This window comes from Salmo trutta, chromosome 35, assembly GCF_901001165.1.
Source record: "Salmo trutta chromosome 35, fSalTru1.1, whole genome shotgun sequence".
Lineage (NCBI taxonomy): Eukaryota > Metazoa > Chordata > Actinopteri > Salmoniformes > Salmonidae > Salmo > Salmo trutta.
In genome coordinates, this window is record NC_042991.1 from 39,053,226 (window position 1) to 39,073,729 (window position 20,504).

Consider the following 20,504-nt stretch of genomic DNA (forward strand, 5'->3'; position numbering starts at 1 on the left):
CCACTAAAGAGGGTCTGCTGTAGACAGATGACCTGGTGCTGCTGTCTCCCACTAAGGAGGGTCTGCTGTAGACAGATGACCTGGCGCTGCTGTCTCCCACTAAGGAGGGTCTGCTGTAGACAGATGACCTGGTGCTGCTGTCTCCCACTAAGGAGGGTCTGCTGTAGACAGATGACCTGGCGCTGCTGTCTCCCACTAAGGAGGGTCTGCTGTAGACAGATGACCTGGTGCTGCTGTCTCCCACTAAAGAGGGTCTGCTGTAGACAGATGACCTGGCGCTGCTGTCTCTCACTAAGGAGGGTCTGCTGTAGACAGATGACCTGGTGCTGCTGTCTCCCACTAAGGAGGGTCTGCTGTAGACAGATGACCTGGTGCTGCTGTCTCCCACTAAGGAGGGTCTGCTGTAGACAGATGACCTGGTGCTGCTGTCTCCCACTAAAGAGGGGTTACAGCAGCACCTAGATCATCTTCACAGGTTCTGTCAGACCTGGGCTCTGACCATTAACCTAAAAAAAAAAATATATAATGATATTCCAAAAAAGGTCCGGAAATCAGGATGACAAATATAAATTCTATTAGAACACACCAAAAACTACACATATCTAGGACTAAATATCAGCAACACAGGAAGCTTTCACATGGCTGTGAATGAGCTGAGAGACAAAGCAAGAAGAGCATTCTATGCCATTAAAATCGAAATTCCAATTAGAATCTGGCTCAAAATGTTCCAATCAGTTGTAGAACCAATTGCTTTATATGGCAGCGAAGTATGGGGTCCACTCTCTAATTACGAATTCACCAAATGGGACAAACATCCAATTGAAATACTGCATGCAGAGTTTTGCAAGACTGTATTGCAAGTGCAGAGAAAAACTCAAAATAACGCATGTAGAGCAGAATTGGACCAATACCCCCTCCTCATTCGAATAGAAAAAAGAGCCATCAAATGTCAAAACCATCAAAAAACAAGTGACCCCAAAACATTCCATCACACAGCTCTACAATGTCAAGAGATGAAACCAGAGAAGAGTCCCCTCAGCCAGCTGGTTCTGAGGCTCAGTTTACTAACCCAAACCAACCCCATAGAGCCTCAGGACAGCAGTCAGCCAGCTGGTTCTGAGGCTCAGTTCACTAACCCAAACCAACCCCATAGAGCCTCAGGACAGCAGTCAGCCAGCTGGTTCTGAGGCTCAGTTCACTAACTCAAACCAACCCCATAGAGCCTCAGGACAGCACTCAGAAAATCTGGCCCAACCAAATCATTACAAAACAAAACAAAAATATATCACCTATTGGAAAGACACCACAAAAAAACAAAGTAAACTTCAATGCTATTTGTCTCTAAACAGACAGTACATGGTGGCAGACTATCTGACCACTGTGACTGATGATAAACTGAGGAAAACACTGACTAGGTACAGACTCAGAGAGCACAGTCTGGCTATAGAGACCAGTCGTCACAGACAAACCTGGCTGCCCAGAGAGGACAGTCTGGCTATAGAGACCAGTCGTCACAGACAAACCTGGCTGCCCAGAGAGGACAGTCTGGCTATAGAGACCAGTCGTCACAGACAAACCTGGCTGCCCAGAGAGGACAGTCTGGCTATAGAGACCAGTCATCACAGACAAACCTGGCTGCCCAGAGAGGACAGTCTGGCTATAGAGACCAGTCGTCACAGACAAACCTGGCTGTCCAGAGAGGACAGTCTGGCTATAGAGACTGGTCGTCACAGACAAACCTGGCTGCCCAGAGAGGACAGTCTGGCTATAGAGACCGGTCGTCACAGACAAACCTGGCTGTCCAGAGAGGACAGTCTGGCTATAGAGACCAGTCGTCACAGACAAACCTGGCTGCCCAGAGAGGACAGTCTGGCTATAGAGACCGGTCGTCACAGACAAACCTGGCTGCCCAGAGAGGACAGTCTGGCTATAGAGATCGGTCGTCACAGACAATCCTGGCTGCCCAGAGAGGACAGTCTGGCTATAGAGACCGGTCATCACAGACAAACCTGGCTGCCCAGAGAGGACAGTCTGGCTGCCCAGAGAGGACAGTCTGGCTGCCCAGAGAGGACAGTCTGGCTGCCCAGAGAGGACAGTCTGGCTGCCCAGAGAGGACAGTCTGGCTGCCCAGAGAGGACAGTCTGGCTGCCCAGAGAGGACAGTCTGGCTGCCCAGAGAGGACAGTCTGGCTATAGAGACCGGTCGTCACAGACAAACCTGGCTGCCCAGAGAGGACAGTCTGGCTATAGAGACCGGTCGTCACAGACAAACCTGGCTGTCCAGAGAGGACAGTCTGGCTATAGAGACCGGTCGTCACAGACAAACCTGGCTGCCCAGAGAGGACAGTCTGACTATAGAGACCGGTCGGCACAGACAAACTTGGCTGTCCAGAGAGGACAGTCTGGCTATAGAGACCAGTCGTCACAGACAAACCTGGCTGCCCAGAGAGGACAGGCTGTGCTCACTCTGTTCCAGGGGAGAGGTAGAGACAGAGCTGCATTTCCTATTACACTGTGACAAATACTCAGACCTAAGAGAATATTTATTTCCCAAAATTATAATTCAATACAAAGAATTTGAAACTAAAAAAAGTCATGTTGACACTGGTCTACTACCATCGCTTTAATGTATTGTTGTTCTGATTAATATTGTTGTTGTAGTTGTTGTTAATGGTAATCCCATGTCCACTACTACTATTATTACTGCTGTTGGTCACACCATTTATTTATATATATATATATATATATATATATTGTCACGGTGCACTAGAAGTGAAGGAGGGGTGAAGTCAGGTGCAGGCGACCAAAGGTACGTAGCAACACGTTTAATAGTTACCAAGTCCAAAAATGCCAAACACTTAGGCAGGGAACAAGGAACCCAATAGGGCAAAATAAACCAGAACTGAGTCGGGACGCAGCCCAGGAAAACCATCCTTGCAACAACACACAGTGGAGGAAACCAATCCCCAACCCTCACGACAAAAGACACAAATTATCCCACACAAACCTAAACCTAGGAAGCCAGACTAAATACCCCCACTAACGAACTAACTCAAAACAGGTGGTAACACAAAACAGACAATACCAAACGAAAATGAAAAGGGGATCGGTGGCAGCTAGTAGGCCGGCGACGACGACAGCCGAGTGCCGCCTGAACGGGGAGAGGAGCCACCTTCCGTAGACGTTGTGACATATATTAATATATATATATATTTTTTTTTTTTCTAAATGTATACTTTGACAATGTAAGTAATAATGAACTTGCCATGTCAATAAAGTCAATTGAATTGAATTGAATTGAGAGGAGAGAGAGAGAGGAGAGAGTGAGAGGAGAAAGAGAGAGGAGAGAGAGAGGACAGAGAGAGAGGACAGAGAAAGAGGAGAGAGAGGAGAGAGCGAGAGTAGAGCTGGTAGTGAACAGTGTGTGATTATGCAGAGCAGGTTTCACTGCTATCACCCAAACAACACTCCCCCACTCCCTGCCTCAGTCCTCCTCCCCCTCTCCCTCCCTCCCTCCCCTGTCCTCCCCCTCCTCTTCCTCTGTCCCTCCCTCCCCTCTGTCTCCCTCCTCTCTCCCACCCCCTCCCTCCCGGTCCTCCCCCCTCCCCTCCCCTTCTCCCCCCCCTTTCCTCCCCTACTCTGTCCCTCCTCTTCCTCCTATGCTATAGAACAAAACCCTCCAAGGTCACCCAGGCCAGTGGGACCATTATTACTGACGTGTTGAAATTGAAGAAAGGTGCCAGCATGTGGTGACATATCTGCTACTCTCAGGTTGGTTGTACAGTGTCAGTCAATCACTCAGAGAGACACACACACACACACACACACGTGCACACACACACACGTGCACACAGAACACAGAGACACAGACTGATGCTCTTTCCATTATTTGCTCTTATATTGTTTTTGCGTCCTATTCATCCCCTGAGCTAACAGCAGAATGCTATTGGTTTCCTATTAATCCCCTGAGCTAACAGCAGAATGCTATTGGTTTCCTATTCATCCCCTGAGCTAACAGCAGAATGCTATTGGTTTCCTATTCATCCCCTGAGCTAACAGCAGAATGCTATTGGTTTCCTATTCATCCCCTGAGCTAACAGCAGAATGCTATTGGTTTCCTATTCATCCCCTGAGCTAACAGCAGAATGCTATTGGTTTCCTATTCATCCCCTGAGCTAACAGCAGAATGCTATTGGTTTCCTATTCATCCCCTGAGCTAACAGCAGAATGCTATTGGTTTCCTATTCATCCCCTGAGCTAACAGCAGAATGCTATTGGTTTCCTATTCATCCCCTGAGCTAACAGCAGAATGCTATTGGTTTCCTATTCTTCCCCTGAGCTAACAGCAGAATGCTATTGGTTTCCTATTCATCCCCTGAGCTAACAGCAGAATGCTATTGGTTTCCTATTCATCCCCTGAGCTAACAGCAGAATGCCTGAGCTAACAGCAGAATGCTATTGGTTTCCTATTCATCCCCTGAGCTAACAGCAGAATGCTATTGGTTTCCTATTCATCCCCTGAGCTAACAGCAGAATGCTATTGGTTTCCTATTCTTCCCCTGAGCTAACAGCAGAATGCTATTGGTTTCCTATTCTTCCCCTGAGCTAACAGCAGAATGCTATTGGTTTCCTATTCTTCCCCTGAGCTAACAGCAGAATGCTATTGGTTTCCTATTCTTCCCCTGAGCTAACAGCAGAATGCTATTGGTTTCCTATTCATCCCCTGAGTTAGCAGCAGAATGACTGAGCTAACAGCAGAATGCTATTGGTTTCCTATTCTTCCCCTGAGCTAACAGTATAATGCTATTGGTTTCCTATTCATCCCCTGAGCTAACAGGAAAATGCTATTGGTTTCCTATTCTTCCCCTGAGCTAACAGTATAATGCTATTGGTTTCCTATTCATCCCCTGAGCTAACAGGAAAATGCTATTGGTTTCCTATTCTTCCCCTGAGCTAACAGTATAATGCTATTGGTTTCCTATTCATCCCCTGAGCTAACAGGAAAATGCTATTGGTTTCCTATTCTTCCCCTGAGCTAACAGCAGAATGCTATTGGTTTCCTATTCTTCCCCTGAGCTAACAGCAGAATGCTATTGGTTTCCTATTCATCCCCTGAGTTAGCAGCAGAATGACTGAGCTAACAGCAGAATGCTATTGGTTTCCTATTCATCCCCTGAGCTAACAGGAAAATGCTATTGGTTTCCTATTCTTCCCCTGAGCTAACAGCAGAATGCTATTGGTTTCCTATTCTTCCCCTGAGCTAACAGTATAATGCTATTGGTTTCCTATTCATCCCCTGAGCTAACAGTAGAATGCTATTGGTTTCCTATTCTTCCCCTGAGCTAACAGCAGAATGCTATTGGTTTCCTATTCTTCCCCTGAGCTAACAGTATAATGCTATTGGTTTCCTATTCTTCCCCTGAGCTAACAGTATAATGCTATTGGTTTCCTATTCTTCCCCTGAGCTAACAGCAGAATGCTATTGGTTTCCTATTCTTCCCCTGAGCTAACAGTATAATGCTATTGGTTTCCTATTCATCCCCTGAGCTAACAGTAGAATGCTATTGGTTTCCTATTCATCCCCTGAGCTAACAGCAGAATGCTATTGGTTTCCTATTCATCCCCTGAGCTAACAGCAGAATGCTATTGGTTTCCTATTCATCCCCTGAGCTAACAGTAGAATGCTATTGGTTTCCTATTCATCCCCTGAGCTAACAGCAGAATGCTATTGGTTTCCTATTCTTCCCCTGAGCTAACAGCAGAATGCTATTGGTTTCCTATTCTTCCCCTGAGCTAACAGCAGAATGCTATTGGTTTCCTATTCATCCCCTGAGTTAGCAGCAGAATGACTGAGCTAACAGCAGAATGCTATTGGTTTCCTATTCATCCCCTGAGCTAACAGGAAAATGCTATTGGTTTCCTATTCTTCCCCTGAGCTAACAGTATAATGCTATTGGTTTCCTATTCTTCCCCTGAGCTAACAGCAGAATGCTATTGGTTTCCTATTCATCCCCTGAGCTAACAGCAGAATGCTATTGGTTTCCTATTCTTCCCCTGAGCTAACAGCAGAATGCTATTGGTTTCCTATTCATCCCCTGAGCTAACAGTATAATGCTATTGGTTTCCTATTCTTCCCCTGAGCTAACAGTATAATGCTATTGGGTTCCTATTCATCCCCTTTGCCTCTTGCAGCGCCACACATCTCCTTCACATAGAGTTGATCAGGCCGTTGATTGTGGACTGTGGAATGTTGTCCCACTCCTCTTCATTTGGGTCGGCAGGTTGCCTAGTGGTTAGAGCATTGGACTAGTAACCAAAAGGTTGCAAGATCGAATCCTCCAAGCTGAAAAGGTGAAAATCTGCCGTTCTGCCCCCTGAACAAGGCAGTTAACCCACTGTTCCTAAGGTGTCATTGAAAATAGGAATTTGTTCTTAACTGACTTGCCTTTTTTTACGATGATCCCAAGGTCAGCCATGTCGGTCAGGGAGTTAGTCAACCAGTGCGGTGATAAGATATCAGGGGCACAACTTTCACTGTGGACGGAGGGGACATGGCCCCGACACATTCTGAAATTGCCTTTTAGTCCCCCCCCCCCCCCCCCCCCCAGTTTTATCATTGGAATGTGATTCAAAACGAGGCAACGGTGTGTTTTAGGACCGTGTGGACGCCTCTGACCGGTAGGCTGTTCAAATCAAATCAAATTTCATTGGTCACATACACGTGTTTAGCAGATGTTATTGCAGGTGTAGCGAAAATGCTTGTGTTTCTAGCTCCGACAGTGCAGCAATATCTAACGGTTTCACAACATATACCCAAAATACACGTAAATCTAAGGAATGGATTAAGAATATATACATACAGTTGAAGTCGGAAGTTTACATACACTTAGGTTGGAGTCATTCAAACTCGTTTTTCAACCACTCCACACATTTCTTGTTAACAAACTATAGTTTTGGCAAGTCAGTTAGGACATCTACTTTGTGCATGACACAAGTAATTTTTCCAACAATTGTTTACAGACAGATTATTTCACTTATAATTCACTGTATCACAATTCCAGTGGGTCTGAAGTTTACATACACTAAGTTGACTCTGCCTTTAACCTCTACGGGCTAGGGGGCAGCATTGAGAATTTTGGAAAAAATATGTGCCCATTTTTAACTGCCTCCTACACCAACTCAGAAGCTAGAATATGCATATTATTGTTCAGGTTTGGATAGAAAACACCCTAAAGTTTCTAAAACTGTTTGAATGGTGTCTGTGAGTATAACAGAACTCCTATGGCAGGCAAAAACCTGAGAAGGTTTCATGCAGGAAGTGGCCTGTCTGACAAGGAGTCGTTCTTCTTGTCTCTGTTTATTGAAGAGTTTTTTGAGTTTATTGAGTTTTGAATAATTTTTTTGCCACGTTCTGCGCCATGCGCACGACCGTGATTTAGCATTCTGATAGTGTCTAGAACGCACGAACAAAACGCCGCTGTTTGGATGTAACGATGGATTATTTGGGACCAAACCTACATTTGTTATTGAAGTAGAAGTCCTGGGAGTGCATTCTGACGAAGAACAGGAAAGGTAAGACCATTTTTCTTATAGGAAATATGATTTTGATGAAGGCTAAACTTGCCGGGTGTCTAAATAGCTAGCCCGTGATGGCTGGGCTATGTACTTAGAATATTGCAAAATGTGCTTCATCCGAAAAGCTATTTTAAAATCGGACATATCGAGTGCATAGAGGAGTAATGTATCTATAATTCTTAAAATAATTGTTATGCTTTTTGTGAACGTTTATCGTGAGTAATTTAGCAAATTGTTAGTAAATTCCCCGGAAGTTTGCGGGGGGTATGCTTTTTCTGAACGTCACATGCTAATGTAAAAAGCTGGTTTTTGATATAAATATGAACTTGATTGAACAGACATGCATGTATTGTATAACATAATGTCCTAGGTGTGTCATCTGATGAAGATCATAAAAGGTTAGTGCTGCATTTAGCTGTCTTCTGGGTTTTTGTGACATTATATGCTAGCTTGAAAAATGGGTGTCTGATTATTTCTGGCTGGGTACTCTCCTGACATAATCTAATGTTTTGCTTTCGTTGTAAAGCCTTTTTGAAATCGGACAATGTGGTTAGATTAACGAGAGTCTTGTCTTTAAATAGCTATCAGCCTATCAGTGAACCATAGCACAAACATCAGTCTCTATCAGCCTATCAGTGAACCATAGCACAAACATCAGTCTTTATCAGCCAATCAGTGAACCATAGCACAAACATCAGTCTCTATCAGCCAAACAGTGAACCATAGCACAAACATCAGTCTCTATCAGCCAATCAGTGAACCATAGCACAAACATCAGTCTCTATCAGCCAATCAGTGGACCATAGCACAAACATCAGTCTCTATCAGCCAATCAGTGAACCATAGCACAAACATCAGTCTCTATTAGCCTATCAGTGAACCATAGCACAAACATCACATGGCATGTTGAGGCTGTCTGGATGTCTTGTGTGAACTAAAGCAAACAGTTACACGAACACATTGGCCAAGAAGTTAGATACCATTAATATATATTTCTTACAGTATAAAGGTCTCAATTCTCAGAGCCAGATTAATATCAGCCACCTCATATAACCTTCTTGAGGTATGTGGAGTTACATAAAACTATGGCTGATTGGACCACTGTGCCCAAACGCAACCTGACACAACGTGTGGCAGGCCCAGACAGCCGCTCGGCGGCATCCCAAATGGAAACCTATTCCCTATATAGTCCACTTATTTTGACCAGGGTTCAACAGGGAATAGGGTGCCATTTCAGTGTGACATGCATGTCTTGGCCCGTAGTCTCAGTCTGGTTTGGAAACCAATAGCATTCTGCTGTTAGCTCAGGGGATGAATAGGAAACCAATAGCATTCTGCTGTTAGCTCAGGGGATGAATAGGAAACCAATAGCATTCTGCTGTTAGCTCAGGGGAAGAATAGGAAACCAATAGCATTCTGCTGTTAGCTCAGGGGATGAATAGGAAACCAATAGCATTCTGCTGTTAGCTCAGGGGATGAATAGGAAACCAATAGCATTCTACTGTTAGCTCAGGGGATGAATAGGAAACCAATAGCATTCTGCTGTTAGCTCAGGGGATGAATAGGAAACCAATAGCATTCTGCTGTTAGCTCAGGGGATGAATAGGAAACCAATAGCATTCTACTGTTAGCTCAGGGGATGAATAGGAAACCAATAGCATTCTGCTGTTAGCTCAGGGGATGAATAGGAAACCAATAGCATTCTGCTGTTAGCTCAGGGGATGAATAGGAAACCAATAGCATTCTGCTGTTAGCTCAGGGGAAGAATAGGAAACCAATAGCATTCTGCTGTTAGCTCAGGGGAAGAATAGGAAACCAATAGCATTCTGCTGTTAGCTCAGGCATTCTGCTGTTAGCTCAGGGGATGAATAGGAAACCAATAGCATTCTGCTGTTAGCTCAGGGGATGAATAGGAAACCAATAGCATTCTGCTGTTAGCTCAGGGGAAGAATAGGAAACCAATAGCATTCTGCTGTTAGCTCAGGGGAAGAATAGGAAACCAATAGCATTCTGCTGTTAGCTCAGGGGAAGAATAGGAAACCAATAGCATTCTGCTGTTAGCTCAGGGGATGAATAGGAAACCAATAGCATTCTGCTGTTAGCTCAGGGGATGAATAGGAAACCAATAGCATGAATAGGAAACCAATAGCATTCTGCTGTTAGCTCAGGGGATGAATAGGAAACCAATAGCATTCTGCTGTTAGCTCAGGGGAAGAATAGGAAACCAATAGCATTCTGCTGTTAGCTCAGGGGATGAATAGGAAACCAATAGCATTCTGCTGTTAGCTCAGGGGAAGAATAGGAAACCAATAGCATTCTGCTGTTAGCTCAGGGGATGAATAGGAAACCAATAGCAATCTACTGTTAGCTCAGGCATTCTGCTGTTAGCTCAGGGGATGAATAGGAAACCAATAGCATTCTGCTGTTAGCTCAGGCATTCTGCTGTTAGCTCAGGGGATGAATAGGAAACCAATAGCATTCTGCTGTTAGCTCAGGGGATGAATAGGAAACCAATAGCATTCTGCTGTTAGCTCAGGGGATGAATAGGAAACCAATAGCATTCTGCTGTTAGCTCAGGGGAAGAATAGGAAACCAATAGCATTCTGCTGTTAGCTCAGGGGATGAATAGAAGGAGGAAGTGTCTGTTTACATTGTAACAGTGAGGGGGAAGAGTCTGTTTACATTGTAACAGTGAGGGGGAAGAGTCTGTTTACATTGTAACAGTGAGGGGGAAGTGTCTGTTTACATTGTAACAGTGAGGGGGAAGAGTCTGTGTACATTCTAACAGTGAGGAGGAAGAGTCTGTTTACATTGTAACAGTGAGGGGGAAGTGTCTGTTTACATTGTAACAGTGAGGGGGAAGAGTCTGTGTACATTGTAACAGTGAGGAGGAAAACAGTGCGTTATACTGTAGGATTGTACTGATGTTTTAATGTTGACTGTTTTCTGCCCAGGGGATTACAGATGAAAATGATCTATCTATATAAAGATGGTGCAATGGCATGTTGTACACAGTCCCTGACAAATACATGTCATATTAAATTAATACAGAAAGAGATACTTTAATGACAAAGCAGATTTGTGATTGAAAGAACACACATTTGTTCCCGACTTACACACAGAAAGCATTGAATTCATTTACAACAATAGCATCCGAAAAGAAAAACATACAACCACCACAAAACCATTTCTCTTTTTTAATAACATCCACATGGACCCCTTTGACGAACAGATGGAGTGAAAACGGACATCCCTGACAGGTCACTTACGAACTAACGGAAACAGTACCTAATTGACCGGTCAAAGGATGCATCCCAAATGGCAGCCGATTCCCTTTTATAGTGTATAGGGAATATTTAAGGAATAGGGTGACACTCTCTAGGGAATAGCATGCCATTTGAGACGCAGCCAAACATTCCAGAGGAGCTGTGGAACATTCAAACTTTACATACAAGCAGTGCAAGAAGCACATTGAGTCAACATGATTCCCAGTCAGTTATCACCAGCAGACAGAATACATAGAAGAGTGAAATCAGTGGAGAAAAAAAACAGCTGAAATAACATAAAATAATAGAAAAACGTGAGCTGGTACTCGATGTGTGCCTCCACACATCGATATTAAAACACACATGTAGAGTTACAACTGTTCGATGATTTTGAAAAGATTTTAAAAGGGTTTCAATCGTTCTCTCTTACTTTAAACTGCATCAAATTACAACGCTTATATATTAGTAAAACTCATCATCTAAAACTTTAACTCAATGTGATTACGGCCGTACATTTAGACCCTCTGATACCTGAATTCTCAGCTCTTAGCAAAAACAATTATACAATCGTTAACCCCTTTACAATAGCCTTACACAGAGGTAACCCTTGAACATCAGCTCACCACAGAGAGTTCAAGCGTTTAAGATTGAACATTCTATATTCTTTGTTTGTTTGCCTTGAAAATGTCACAATGGTACAATAGAGTGAACAATTCATAGCCACGCAGGTCATTTATAGATGTTTCATCTATAAATGTTCTTACAGTCCCTATGTTCAAACCCCTTTCCGGAGGAGGGGAGTCAGACCGCTATTTCTCGCGCGACCAACCTTCACATTGTAGTAGCTCGTTCTGCCACACAGACTGAGACAGACGGAGAAAGACAGAGACAGACAAAGACGAACAAAGACAAACAAAGACAAACAGACAGCCCGTCCAAATGACAAAGAGAGGAGAGAGAGAATACAGTGACTATTTCCAGACCACATGTCTCCCTCCTCTATAACAACAGTCTGTATAGACCACATGTCTCCCTCCTCTATAACAACAGTCTGTATAGACCACGTGTCTTATAACAACAGTCTTCATAGACTACGTGTCTCCCTCCTCTATATCAACAGTCTGTATAGACCACGTGTCTGTCTCCTCTATAACAGTCTGTATAGACCACATGTCTGTCTCCTCTATAACAACAGTCTGTATAGACTACGTGTCTCCCTCCTCTATAACAACAGTCTGTATAGACCACATGTCTGTCTCCTCTATATCAACAGTCTGTATAGACTACGTGTCTCCCTCCTCTATAACAACAGTCTGTATAGACCACATGTCTGTCTCGCTCTGGATAAGAGCGTCTGCTAAATGACTTAAATGTAAATGTAAATGTCTCCTCTATAACAAAAGTCTTCATAGACTACGTGTCTCCCTCCTCTATAACAAAAGTCTGTATAGACTCCGTGTCTCCCTCCTCTATAACAACAGTCTGCATAGACCACGTCTGTCTCCTCTATAACAACAGTCTGTATAGACTACGTGTCTGTCTCCTCTATAACAATGTTTTTTACAGTATGTACAAAGAAACAACACTGCTCCAGCACGCCACCGAGCAGCACGCCACCGAGCAGCACGCCACCGAGCAGCACGCCACCCAGCAGCACGCCACCGCTGGCCCCTCAGTTGGCCTGTGAGATGCGCGAGTCTGAGCCGATGTAGTTGAGCATGGTCTGGACGAGCTCCGGGAGGTCGTAGTCATGTTTCCAGCCCCAGTCGTTCCGTGCGTTAGAGTCGTCAAAATTCATTGGCCAGCTGTCAGCTGTAAAGGGAGAGAAGAGAAGAGGATCCATTTTGTTGGGGGCGTGTTCATCATGTTAGGGGCGTATTCATCATGTTGGGGGCGTGTTCATCATGTTGAGGGCGTGTTCATAATGTTGGGGGCGTGTTCATCATGTTGGGGGCGTGTTCATCATGTTGGGGGCGTGTTCATCATGTTGGGGGCGTGTTCATCATGTTGAGGGCGTGTTCATAATGTTGGGGGCGTGTTCATCATGTTGGGGGCGTGTTCATCATGTTGGGGGTGTGTTCATAATGTTGGGGGCGTGTTCATCATGTTGGGGGCGTGTTCATAATGTTGGGGGCGTGTTCATCATGTTGGGGGCGTGTTCATAATGTGAATGTCTATTACTGGCACTGACTTCGCTGACAGCTAGTTATTGAGGAAACATTCACTTACTATATGTGGTTGTCCGTCTCACTTAGCTACCTTAAGAATGCACTGACTGTAAGTCTCTCTGGATCGGAGCGTCTGCTAAATGACTCACTGACTAAGTCTCTCTGGGTAAGAGCGTCTGCTAGTCTCTCTGGGTAAGAGCGTCTGCTAGTCTCTCTGGGTAAGAGCGCCTGCTAGTCTCTCTGGGTAAGAGCGCCTGCTAGTCTCTCTGGGTAAGAGCGTCTGCTAGTCTCTCTGGGTAAGAGCGTCTGCTAGTCTCTCTGGGTAAGAGCGTCTGCTAGTCTCTCTGGGTAAAAGCGCCTGCTAGTCTCTCTGGGTAAGAGCGTCTGCTAGTCTCTCTGGGTAAGAGCGCCTGCTAGTCTCTCTGGGTAAGAGCGCCTGCTAGTCTCTCTGGGTAAGAGCGTCTGCTAGTCTCTCTGGGTAAGAGCGTCTGCTAGTCTCTCTGGGTAAGAGCGTCTGCTAGTCTCTCTGGGTAAAAGCGCCTGCTAGTCTCTCTGGGTAAGAGCGTCTGCTAGTCTCTCTGGGTAAGAGCGTCTGCTAGTCTCTCTGGGTAAGAGCGTCTGCTAGTCTCTCTGGGTAAGAGCGCCTGCTAGTCTCTCTGGGTAAGAGCGTCTGCTAGTCTCTCTGGGTAAGAGCGCCTGCTAGTCTCTCTGGGTAAGAGCGTCTGCTAGTCTCTCTGGGTAAGAGCGTCTGCTAGTCTCTCTGGGTAAGAGCGTCTGCTAGTCTCTCTGGGTAAGAGCGTCTGCTAGTCTCTCTGGGTAAGAGCGTCTGCTAATATAATGTCTTCTTACTCTAAAGGCTGTAAAAGAGTTAGTAAAATTGTCACATGAGACTTTTGTTGTAGGTTTCTACATTCAACTCAAATATAAATGCTTGGAAGTTCAAGAGAATCTGGAAAAGACCCTTCAGTGGCGCATTTAGACAGGTCTCCCTCGTTCATCCATCTTTGATCTCAATGGTATCACCCACCAGTATTAGGGTAACTTTTCCCAAAATTCCCAGAAATCCCAGTTGGATGATTGTCAGAATCAGGAGGGAATAAAGCAAGGAGGGAATCCACTAACTGGGTTTTCAGGAAAACCTAGGAATTTTGCAACCTACCCAACCAACCAGTCTGATTAAAGGATCAATGAAATGTATTGATCTTACCGATGGCCTGTCTGACTTGGTCGATGTCGTAGGTGACCTCTAGGTCCGGCAGCTGTTTCTGGACCTCCTGAGCCAGCTCTTCAGGGGAAAAGCTCATGGCGTTGATGTTATAGGTCCTCATGGAGAGGGTGTCTGCGGGCGCTTCCATCATCTCCACGGTGGCACGCAGACAGTCGTCGATGTACATCATGGGCAGCCGCGTTTCTGGCTTCAGGTTACACTCAAACTTCCCCGTTTTGACGGCATCGTGGAATATGGCTACCGCGTAGTCTGGAGGAGGGGAGGAGAGGTTTAGATTGGTTTGATCTGATCATAGTAATTGATGACTTTCAGTCTATTTAGAGTAGGGCTGTTGCAGTGACCATATTACCATCACACCGACAGTCACGAGTCAAATTCCACGTGACCGTTGAGTCACGGTAACTAGGTGTCTCCAAAACTGCGTTCTGATGCCGCTGATGGTCATTAGTAGCCTACCAAACTTGCTAACGGCCAGTCGCTATTGGCCTGGTACTCAGGGCTCTATTGTCCCTGCATCAGGTCCTAATGGCCTGGTACTCAGGGCTCTATTGTCCCTGCATCAGGTCCTATTGGCCTGGTACTCAGGGCTCTATTGTCCCTGCATCAGGTCCTAATGGCCTGGTACTCAGGGCTCCATTGTCCCTCCATCAGGTCACTAAAGGCCTGGTACTCAGGGCTCTATTGTCCCTCCATCAGGTTCTAATGGTCTGGTACTCAGGGCTCCATTGTCCCTCCATCAGGTCCTAATGGCCTGGTACTCAGGGCTCTATTGTCCCTCCATCAGGTCCTAATGGCCTGGTACTCAGGGCTCCATTGTCCCTCCATCAGGTCCTAATGGCCTGGTACTCAGGGCTCTATTGTCCCTCCATCAGGTCACTAAAGGCCTGGTACTCAGGGCTCTATTGTCCCTCCATCAGGTCCTAATGGCCTGTTACTCAGGGCTCTATTGTCCCTCCATCAGGTCACTAAAGGCCTGGTACTCAGGGCTCTATTGTCCCTCCATCAGGTCCTAATGGCCTGGTACTCAGGGCTCTATTGTCCCTCCATCAGGTCACTAAAGGCCTGGTACTCAGGGCTCTGTTGTCCCTCCATCAGGTCCTAATGGCCTGGTACTCAGGGCTCTATTGTCCCTCCATCAGGTCCTAATGGTCTGGTACTCAGGGCTCTATTGTCCCTCCATCAGGTCCTAATGGCCTGGTACTCAGGGCTCTGTTGTCCCTCCATCAGGTCCTAATGGCCTGGTACTCAGGGCTCTATTGTCCCTCCATCAGGTCCTAATGGTCTGGTACTCAGGGCTCTATTGTCCCTCCATCACGTCACTAAAGGCCTGGTACTCAGGGCTCTATTGTCCCTCCATCAGGTCCTAATGGTCTGGTACTCAGGGCTCTATTGTCCCTCCATCAGGTCCTAATGGTCTGGTACTCAGGGCTCTATTGTCCCTCCATCAGGTCCTAATGGTCTGGTACTCAGGGCTCTATTGTCCCTCCATCAGGTCCTAATGGTCTGGTACTCAGGGCTCTATTGTCCCTCCATCAGGTTCTAATGGCCTGGTACTCAGGGCTCTATTGTCCTTCCATCAGGTCCTAATGGTCTGGTACTCAGGGCTCTATTGTCCCTCCATCAGGTTCTAATGGCCTGGTACTCAGGGCTCTATTGTCCCTCCATCAGGTCCTAATGGTCTGGTACTCAGGGCTCTATTGTCCCTCCATCAGGTCCTAATGGCCTGCTACTCAGTGCTCTATTGTTCCTCCATCAGGTCGTAATGGCCTGCTACTCAGTGCTCTATTGTCCCTCCATCAGGTTCTAATGGCCTGGTACTCAGGGCTCTATTGTCCCTCCATCAGGTCCTAATGGTCTGGTACTCAGGGCTCTTTTTGTCCCTCCATCAGGTCCTATTGTCCTATCATCATGTAGTCTAGTCTATAGACCTATATGTTTTGATAAGGTGGGTATCACAGCATCATGTAGTCTAGTCCATAGACCTATATGTTTTGATAAGGTTGCCAAATAACTCCAAACGTTGCCAATAGGCCTAGGACCCCTTGAACTTCACAATTGCTCCTGGTGTTCTCACTAAGACCTGGAAAGACCCCATGTCCTCCCCCTACAAGAAGGAGGAGATCCTTCTGACTTAGATAAATAATGTCCAATTTCCAAACGATCTTGCCTTTGCAAAGTTTTTAGAATCCCTGGCCAACTGTCAACTAAGAACATGTTTAAATTCTCACTCTATTATAAATTTGGACCAATCAGGTTTTAGACCTGGACAAAGCACTGTTTCAGCTGCTACGCTTGTTCTAGATTATGTGTTAAGCTGTTTAGATGATAAAAATCACCTTTTCCAAGGCCTTTGATACTGTTGACCATCACAGTCTGATTCAAAGGTTGAAATAGGCCTGGATCAGGTATCTTGCAAGTGGTTTGCAAATGATCTTTCAGACAGGATTCAATATGTAGATGGTGGCAGGTAGCCTAGTGGTTATAGCGTTGGGCCAGTAACCGAAAGGTTGCTGGATCGAATCATAGAGCTGACAAGATAAAAAAAATCTGTCGTTCTGCCCCTGAACAAGGCTGTTAACCCACTGTTCCTAGGCCGTCATTGTAAATAAGAATTTGTTCATAACTGACTTACTTAAATAAAGGTAAACAAAAGTTTTAAAAAAGTGTGATCTTTGATGGTGTTATGTGTAGTTTTCTGGATATTACAAAAAGCGTACCGCAAGGTTTGATACTAGGACCTGTTCTCTTGACTACTTCTATAACTAATATTGGTCTATCTGTTAAATTCTAATAGTCATTTGTATGCAGACGATACTGTTATGTATTCCATTGTCCCAACTGTTCACCAGGTTATGTTAGAGCTGCAATCTGACCTTGTTACCTTACAGAAAGCGTACAATATGTTACAAATTTGTGAAACGTATGATATGTTCCGAAATCTAGCCAGGTGGCCAACATTAGCTAGCTGGTTAATGTTAGCTAGGCTAGGGGTTCGGGTTAAGGTTAGGGTTAGGTTAAAGGGTTGGCTAGAAGGGTTAAGTTTAGGAGTTAGGTTAAAGGGATAAGGTTAGGGATAGGGGAAGAGATAGCTAACATGCTAAGTAGTTGCAAAGTAGCAAGTAGGTGAAAAATTGCTAATTAGCTGAAATTGTCTGTGATGAGATTCGAACTTGCAACCTTCGGGTTGCTATACGATCGCATTATATGCCCACCCGTACCAACCACCCTACCTTCGTTTTTTTCCATAAGTAACCATCTGTCTTATGTAACCATACCAAACGTAATATGTCATACCAAGTTCAGTGTCCAGTGTTACGTCTAGTCTATGAGACCAGGCTGTGTCCAGGGGGTTTACTAGCTTGAACATCAAGCTGCCTCACACTGGCTACAGAAACAGGACATTCAAAAAATTCTGGCTTAGACAAGACTAACTTCCTTACAGTTACCAAAGCAACAACCACAACCCTGTCCCAAAGTGAGGTTACCCCATTGGATAACCAGGAGTGGTGGGAGGGGTGTGGGGAAGGAAGGCAAGGGGTTTAGACATGGATTACATACTGCATCACTTTCTCACGTCATCAACCTGGCTAAAATTGCTGAAGGCCATGACCATAATGTTCTATAACATGTCCCTGTTACATAACCCCCAACAACACGTTGAAGTCAGGAGGGTGGACTGAAATAGAGTTATGACAGTGAGGAGCCTGGTGTACCGCTTTGGTGTGTGTGTGTGCTTGGGGAGGGGGTGTGTGTGTGTCTCTCACCTGTCGTTCCTCCTCCAGGCTGTGAGTCAGCAGAGATGATTCCTGGGTAGCGCAGACAGCGGAAGTCAAGGCCGTAGCGGTGGTGGTAGTACTGTTGGAGGGAAGACAGGCAATAAAGGGTTAGATGTTTCACTTATAGCGACATTACGGACCAATGATTTCAGATGACTGAAGGGGTCAAATTCACCAGGTCAAATTCACCAGGTCAGATTCACCAGATCAAATTCACCAGGTCAGATTCACCAGATCAAATTCACCAGGTCAGATTCACCAGATCAAATTCACCAGGTCAGATTTACCAGATCAAATTCACCAGGTCAGATTTACCAGATCAAATTCACCAGGTCAGATTTACCAGATCAAATTCACCAGGTCAGATTCACCAGATCAAATTCACCAGGTCAGATTTACCAGATCAAATTCACCAGGTCAGATTCACCAGATCAAATTCACCAGGTCAAATTTACCAGATCAAATTCACCAGGTCAGATTTACCAGATCAAATTCACCAGGTCAGATTTACCAGATCAAATTCACCAGGTCAGATTTACCAGATCAAATTCACCAGATCAGATTCCTGGTACTTGTAAATGGGGAATAAAGATGATTCTGATTCTGGACTGAGGTTGAATGTCTTGAGGCTGGATGCTGATTGGTCATTTCTTCTGTATCGCTAGCATGTGTTTTTATCTCACCTCTCCCATGAGCTCTGCGTGGACCTTGGACACTCCATAGATGGTCCTGGGTCTCTGGACACAGAGGTCAGGGGTCGGGTTCCGGGGCGAGGTGGGCCCGAAGGCTCCGATGGTGCTGGGGACGAACAGACGCAGGCCGTGCTCCGCTGCAATGTCCAGGACATTGTGGAGCCCTGAGGAACAGGAAGTTCAATAGTTACTCTCTCTGGGCACCTCCCAGGCCAGGTTAAAATGAAGCTTTGATGTGGCAAGGATCTAGGTTGAGCCAAGATGACTGTTTCTCCGTTGCTCACCAGTGATGTTGACGTCGCGAGCCAGAGATACGTTGGCCTCTCCCACGGCGCTAAGCAGGGCGCTGTAATGGACCAACCACGTGATGCGGTTGTTCACCACAATCTCACGCAGGTTCTTATAGTCCAGGATGTCAGAGTAGATGAAGGGGCCTGAGGAGAAACAGGAAGCACCATAGAAACAACAAGCATCAATATAAAACAGTGGTCTCACTAAAAGCCTCTAGTATAATTGTAATGTCTTCTGGATTTTGGATGAGAATGACTAATGGTACTCTTTAGAACAGTTGGTTAAACAGTGCCCTGGACAATTCCTATAGACTTACTTAGTATTAGCTGGCCCTGCATCAGTCATTGTAGCAGACAGTTCATTACAGGTTATTGACGAACCAATCACCATTCATCAGGCATTGTAGTTGACAGTTTTGACCAGCCAATCATCATACATGAACTGTTCAAAACACATTCAGTTCCTGGTGACGTTCTGTACAAGAAGCTATTCACAAGGATCAATATCACAACCAATCAAATCATTCCCTATTTTAACTACGGAACCCTCCAGATGTCTTTTCTATTTACATTTCAGACATTTTAAAGCAAACTAACGGACAAGTTTACAGTCTCCTGAATTAATGAATTAATAAATGTAACGTTAGCCAAACGGGAATCAGGTTAATGCTTCCTTCGTGTTTGTAACGACTAGGGATGTGGCGGTCACGAAATTTTGTCAGCCGGTGATTGTCAAGCAAATAACTGTCGGTCTCACGGTAATTGACCGGTAATTAACATCAACACATTTAGCATCTCCTGGCTTCCACACACAGACAACAAGCCACTGATGCAGACCTTTGAAACATCTACATTTTAAAAAGTCTAGTAAATCCATGTAATATAGCCTCCACCATCACAATAAATCCATTATTTATTTTAGACAGGTCTAAAGAAGCATTATGTAACGTGTAATAAACGGGAAGCAAGTACAGGGAGTGAATTTAGTAAATAAACGAACGTGGAACAAAACAAGAAACACGAGTAGCGTACAGACAGAAACAACAACGCCTGGGGAAGGAACCAAAGGGAGTGACAGATATAGGGAAGGTCATCAAGGAGGGGATGGAGTCCAGGTGAGTCTCATGAGGTGCAGGTGAGCGTAACGATAGTGATAGGTGTGCGTAATAATGAGAAAACTGGCGACAAGGAGCGCCGGAGAGGGAGTAGACGTGACAGTACCCCCTCCCTGACGTGCGGCTCCAGCCACAGGACGCCGACCAGAGGGATGGTCCAGAGAGGGGGAGAGGGAGTAGACGTGACACATGATATGAAGAAAATGTAGTTATTTCAGAAGAAAAGAATAGCATACTCTGAGTTGTCCTTGTGTTAGGTCCTGATCTGGCTGTGCCATATGGCTGTGGGGCGACACTAGTTCATTTAGCAGGTCCTGATGTGGCTGTGGGCTACACTAGTTAATTTAGCAGGTCCTGATGTGGCTGTGGGGCGACACTAGTTCATTTAGCAGGTC

The 20,504-nt window shown here is 45.3% G+C and overlaps 1 protein-coding gene across 1 annotated transcript in view; it reads right to left on the bottom strand.

Annotated features, from left to right (window-relative positions):
* Window positions 1-10,611: 10,611 nt before the first annotated feature.
* tdh (L-threonine dehydrogenase) overlaps window positions 10,612-20,504 on the bottom strand; it is a 25,197-nt gene continuing 15,304 nt past the window's right edge. The window contains exons 5-9 of the mRNA XM_029734421.1: window positions 18,989-19,138; window positions 18,696-18,868; window positions 18,001-18,091; window positions 14,216-14,485; window positions 10,612-12,652 (exon numbers count right to left, since the gene is read on the bottom strand). Of these exons, the coding sequence (XP_029590281.1) occupies window positions 12,513-12,652; window positions 14,216-14,485; window positions 18,001-18,091; window positions 18,696-18,868; window positions 18,989-19,138 (824 nt within the window). The 3' untranslated portion in view covers window positions 10,612-12,512. The remainder of the gene's footprint in view (window positions 12,653-14,215; window positions 14,486-18,000; window positions 18,092-18,695; window positions 18,869-18,988; window positions 19,139-20,504) is intronic.